Source organism: Cynara cardunculus (genome assembly GCF_001531365.2).
Source record: "Cynara cardunculus var. scolymus isolate 2C chromosome LG 1, CcrdV1, whole genome shotgun sequence".
Classification (NCBI taxonomy): Eukaryota; Viridiplantae; Streptophyta; class Magnoliopsida; order Asterales; family Asteraceae; genus Cynara; species Cynara cardunculus.
This window is the reverse complement of record NC_037528.1, coordinates 1,330,239-1,336,308: the sequence shown is the minus strand read 5'-3', so window position 1 is coordinate 1,336,308 and position 6,070 is coordinate 1,330,239. Positions and strand designations below refer to the sequence as shown.

At 33.3% G+C, this 6,070-nt stretch overlaps 1 protein-coding gene across 1 annotated transcript; it reads left to right on the top strand.

Moving 5' to 3' along the window:
- The first annotated feature begins 2,752 nt into the window (after nucleotides 1-2,752).
- On the top strand, nucleotides 2,753-5,802 carry LOC112523846 (LRR receptor kinase SERK2). The gene is made up of 4 exons (XM_025133522.1): nucleotides 2,753-3,441; nucleotides 3,646-3,906; nucleotides 4,179-5,018; nucleotides 5,103-5,802. The coding sequence occupies exons 1-4, from the start codon at nucleotides 3,006-3,008 to the stop codon at nucleotides 5,576-5,578; spliced, it is 2,013 nt and encodes a 670-aa protein (XP_024989290.1). The 5' UTR covers nucleotides 2,753-3,005; the 3' UTR covers nucleotides 5,579-5,802.
- The last annotated feature ends 268 nt before the right edge of the window (nucleotides 5,803-6,070 follow it).

Below are 6,070 nucleotides of genomic sequence, written 5' to 3'. Positions count from 1 at the left end.
TATAATTATAAGATATTTTATATATTTTTAAAAAAAACTCCTCTCTCTTATCTCCGACCTCCAATCTCCGGCCTCCGGCAAACATTAATCCGGCAGGTACCAAGTAGTCACAAAGATATACAATGTGATACCCATTGTGATATACTGTGATACCATTGTGATACCAACTATGATACCAACTCAAACCTTAAAAACAAAGATACATAATGTGATACTCATTGTGATATACTGTGATACCATTGTGATACCAACTATGATACCAACTCAAACCTTAAAAACAAAGATACACAATGTGATACCCATTGTGATATACTGTGATACCGATTTCACCGGAGGCCGGAGATTGGAAGTCGGAGAAATGAGAAAGGAGTTTTAAAAAAATACATAATATGCCCTCTAATTATAATTTTAACTCAAACTACCATAATTATTAATTTCCTAATTTAACCGTTGATTTGTGTTTGAGATTGGACCTCACAGTTACCACAAACTAATCAGTTCTCATTTGATTAGGCATATATATATATATATATATATTAGAAAGGTACTCGCGCAATGCAGCGAGATACATTTCGATTTTAATGTTTTATTTTATTCTTTGTTTTTGTCGATATTATAATACGATTTTATATGTTTTTAAGAAAGCAATAATGATTTTATTTTTAAATAAACTATAAATTTGAAGATATCATAAAAAATTGGAAAAAATATATCAATGTTAATATCAAATCAACTACCTAAAAGTTCTCACTTTTAATGTAAATTTCTTTAATTTATTTTTATTATAATTTAATTTAAGTTTAATAATGAAATAATTTATTTTTGATTTAATAATATAACATTTTATAAAGACTATAAGAGTACTTGTGCAATGCAGCGAGACACATATCGATTTTAATGTTCTATTTCATTATTTGTCTCTGTCGATGTTATAATACGATTTTATGTGTTTTTAAGAAAACAATAATGAATTTATTTTTGAATAAAATATAAATTAGAAAACATCATAAAAATTTGAAAAAATAATATATTAATGTTAATATCAAATCAATTATTTAAAAGTTCTTATTTTTTATGTAATTTCTGTAATTTATATTTTTTATTATAATTTAATTTAAGTTTAATAACCAAATAATTTATTTTTAGTTTAATAATATAACATTTTATAAAGATAATAATTAAGTATTCTGTTAGAACTCAATGATGATCCTAATTATATTTTAGATTTTTTATATTTAAAATGAGATGTTTATCCTGTATTTGATTATGTTTATCTGCAATTAGTTACACGAATTCATATATGGAGCTTTAATAAGTTGTACTTGCGCACAATTTACTTGCAATCTTAAGTTTTACGTAATATGGATTAATAAACAGTACTTTACGCATAAAAAGTGGTTTTTAAGAGTTTTTGTCAAATGATTTATAATATAGTATAGATAATTTTTTTTTTATATAATTCAATTTAAGTTTAATAATAAATAATTTATTTTTGATTTAATAATATAACATTTTATAAAGATAATAATTAAGTATTTTGTTAGAACTCAATAATGATCCTAGTTATATTTTAGATTTTTTATATTTAAAATGAGATGTTTATCCTGTATTTGATTGTATTTATCTGCAGTTAGTTACACGAATTCAGATATGAGATGAAATTGTTTATGGATGAACGGGTTTAAGAGTTTTTAAGAGTTTTAGCCAAATGCTTTATAAGATAGTGTATATATATATATATATATATATATTGTATTGTAGTTGTAATTTTATAAGATTTCCATCAATTATCTTTAAACATTCATATTTTTCAACAACTTATTAAAATATAATATATGTTTTTTATGGCTGTTATAAAATATTTATATAATTAATTTTTTTACACGTTCTTAATTTTTCTAGTTGTAAAATGTGTAGATATCTGATGTTATTTAAAATACGTGTTAAATTTAATATTAAGTTTATTACACGACATTTATTTTGAGTCATAAGCTTCTGAATTTTAACTTCCTCCTACTGTTGTGGTCCTATCATTTATCATACCATGAAGGATTTATAAATTTCACCAACCCAGTCAACAATGACTTTAATTGTCAGGTATGTAAAAAACTTGACATTTTTTATATAAAACTTTCCTTAAAAACTTACTGAGCAAACTACTTTTTGTTATTATTAAGTCACTATCAAATAGTCATGTACAAATCGACTAAGTTGTTAACAAACTGTCCTAAACAGCCTAGCTTAAAAGGTATCTTAATGGATAAGTTGAAGCGTAAACAAGTTCATTAGATTATCGGGACTTAAGTGTTAGGATAAATAACGGTACATATTTAATTATGTAATTTGATTATAAAGAATTTCAATAAACGTTACAACCAACGAAACGAGGTTGTTGGGATAAAACATGTGTACTTTGAGAGAAGAAATTACCAAAAATATAAAAATAATTTTTAAAATTAATTTTAAATAATATATTATTGTCTTTTCCTTTTGTTTACGCTTTTTCAAATTTCCTCGCACTCTAGTCTCTACAGTCCAATCGCGGTCTACGCAGTCTTGTTTAACCTGAGGAGTAGGACTACGGTACAGCCGTGATGCATTGTAGCTTTTTACTCACCCAACAAAGTTAAAAGATCGGACGGACGTGATTTAAACTCTCCGTCAAAATTCCAAGTCGTGGACTTCCCCCTCTAACCTTGACTTGCCAGCTGGTCTCCACTAGGGAACACTGCACCATCATCTTCTTCGTCTCCAAGTTGCAGAGAGAGAAGGAGTGCGTGTTGGTGTGTGTGAGAGACAGAAAGATTCAAAAAGAAAAAAATTCCAAGAAAACCCAGTAGCTCGTGCTGAAACCACACTCCGAGGAGAGAGAAACCAGTTATAGAGAGAGAGAAAGAGATGTTCTTTAACATAGCAAAGAACAAAATCGTTACTATCCCAAGCATTTGTCTAGAATAAGAGGCAAACAAAAGTGAGATCTTAAGGTAAAACATTATAGAGAGAGAATGAAAGACATGAGTGTTTCATCGTTTCTCTTGTTCCTCCCACTCTTGTTCACATCATTTTACACACCAACTGTTTGTGGAAATGCCGAACTGAGAGCTCTAATGGACATCAAGGCCAGTCTAGACCCACATAATACATATTTGGGCTCGTGGACTGTATTGGGTGACCAATGTAGCTCTTTCGAGGGTGTTGGGTGCAATGAGAAGGGTCAAGTAGCTAATATTTCCTTACAGGGGAAAGGTCTCTCCGGCAAGCTCTCGCCTGCGTTTTTTGAGCTCAAACACTTGACTGGTCTCTACCTGCATTACAACTCTTTGTCTGGAGGTTTTCCTAAGGAGATTTTAAATTTGACTGAGCTCAGTGATTTGTATCTCAATGTGAATAATCTCTCTGGGAGCATTCCTGCTGAACTTGGAAAAATGGAGAATTTACAAGGTTAGTAAAGCAATCTATACTTGTTCATTGAGTTTCGGATTTTACCCTTATAGCTATGAGACAAAAAACTGAATCTTGAAAAATGCATCTTTCTTTTGGTTTTGTTCTTTGCTGAAAAGAGTATGCTTTATTGTTTATTGGTTTGTTTTGGGGTTTCCTACATGAATTCAGAAATTGAAGTCCTATTTTAAACTTGCTATGCAGTATTGCAGCTATCCTACAACCAATTTAGTGGAAGCATACCAACTCAACTCGGATCATTGAAGAAGCTTAGTGTTATTTCTCTGCAATCTAATCACCTTAGCGGTGCATTGCCAGCCAGTTTGGGGGATTTAGCATTATTAACAAGGCTAGATTTAAGTTTCAATCGCCTTTTCGGTTCCATCCCTACAAGATTGGCTGATGCCCCTATGCTCCAAGTGTTAGATGTGAGAAATAATACTCTCTCTGGCAAAGTACCTCTAGGTATTCTTCATGCTTATAATTTTCTCTGTTCCAAATGCAAGAAATCGATTTATTTGAGTTTTAATTAGTAAAAAGTTTGTGTTTTCAAGAAACTAAATTGGTAATTACTTCAAAAGATTAGAAAGATTTTGGTGCTAAAACTACATTGATTAGGGTTTTTTTAGAAGTGATAGAATTTACCTCAAAATGCGAAGTGTGATTCCCTTTTCTTGAACATGGGGATAAATTTCTGTCATACCTAATTAATGGTTATTTTTGTTTTGAAATTAAAGATTTGAAGAGATTAGCCGGAGGATTTCAATATGGAAACAACCTGGGTCTATGTGGCGTTGAATTTGAAACCTTGAGAGCTTGCAGTGCTTTGGATCAGGTGAATCCAGATGGCATACCGATGAAAAACATCCCAGAAACGGCTGATTTGAAGTTGAATTGTAGCGACACACGATGCTCGAAATCATCAAAGACCCCCGAAGCTTCTGTTATTGTTGGAGTGATTGTAGCCATTGTAGGATTATCGGTCATAGCTGTCTTAGCAGTTTCCCATTATCTTTATAGAGAACAAAAACTCACCGATGGGCTGGCCACCGCTGATGGACGCGCTGACCAATTGAAGGCAAAGGAGGTATTGAGGAAAAACGGCTCACCTCTAATCAACCTCGAGTATTCCAGTGGGTGGGACCCATTAGCTGAGGGTCGGCGATTTGGTGGGGTCTCTCAAGAAATAATGCAGAGCTTTAGGTTTAATTTGGAAGAGATAGAGTCAGCTACACAGTACTTCGCTCCAGGAAATTTATTAGGCAAAAGTGTGTTTTCAGCCATTCACAAAGGAATGTTGAGAGATGGAACCGTTGTTGCTATAAAGAGCATTATAAAAAGTAGCTGCAAATCTGAGGAAGCCGAATTTTTGAAGGGACTGAATATTTTGACGTCTCTAAGACACGAGAATCTAGTCAGATTGAGAGGCTTTTGCTGCTCAAAAGGCCGTGGTGAGTGTTTTCTCATTTATGACTTTGTACCTAATGGAAACCTATTACGGTATCTTGACATGAAGGATGACGGTCTTGTTCTTGAATGGTCCACTCGGGCTTCCATCATCAATGGTATCGCCAAAGGTGAGATCATATTTCCTATTTTGTATCCATTTTGTAGCCATTTTGACTGTAACCTGCTAATCTTGTAACATTTGACCTGAGCAGGTATAGAGTATTTACATGGGAGCAAGCTGAACAAACCGGCTATGGTTCATCAGAATATATCAGTGAAGAATGTACTTCTAGATCAGCGATTCAAGCCATTACTGTCGGGTTCTGGCCTTCACCAGCTTCTTACAAAAGATACCGTTTTCTCAGCACTCAAGGCCAGTGCTGCCATGGGATATCTAGCTCCTGAGTACGCCACAACTGGCAGGTTCACACAAAAGAGTGATATTTATGCATTTGGTGTTCTCGTGTTTCAGATCATTTCTGGTAAACGGAAATTCGCTAATGCAGCAAGGTTTGCTGCCGAGTCTTGCACATTCATTGACTTTATTGATCCAAATCTCCACGGAAGATTCTGCGAGCATGAAGCTGCAAAGTTTGCAAAAATTGCGTTGATGTGCACCCATGAATCTCCTGATCAGAGGCCATCTGTCGAAGAAGTTGTACAAGAACTTGGTAATCCATTATGCTAACCTCCTTTTTACTGATTTTAGCACTTTGTTGCTTCTTGATTAGATGGTTTTTAGAAAGTCGGTGTAAGCAATAGATATGGTGCTACTAACTTCTCACTCTTATGGAACTTTTAGAATTTTTGTTGTTGTAGTTTGTGGAGTCCCTTAGCTAAAGACTAAGCTTGCTGTGAATGTTGTAGTAGTTTCTAATTTATGATAGATTTGAATTCCCATGTAATTTGCTTATTTTTTGCATTCCTTCTTAATTGAAACGGTTGATTAAATTTTTTTTGTTGTGCTGCATTACGTCCTTATTCTCTCGTAGGAATAAGACTTGTTTTATGAATTTGAGCTTTTGATCCTTGTGGCCATGCCAACCTCCTATAAGGAGAGCTTTGCCTGTTCTAGGACTTTGTGGCAGTGGACCTAGACGGCTAGACCACATGGATTATTGGTGTCTTCGGTTGCGATACCGCTTTCAAAATCTATCTTTTGGTTTCTAATTCTATCCCA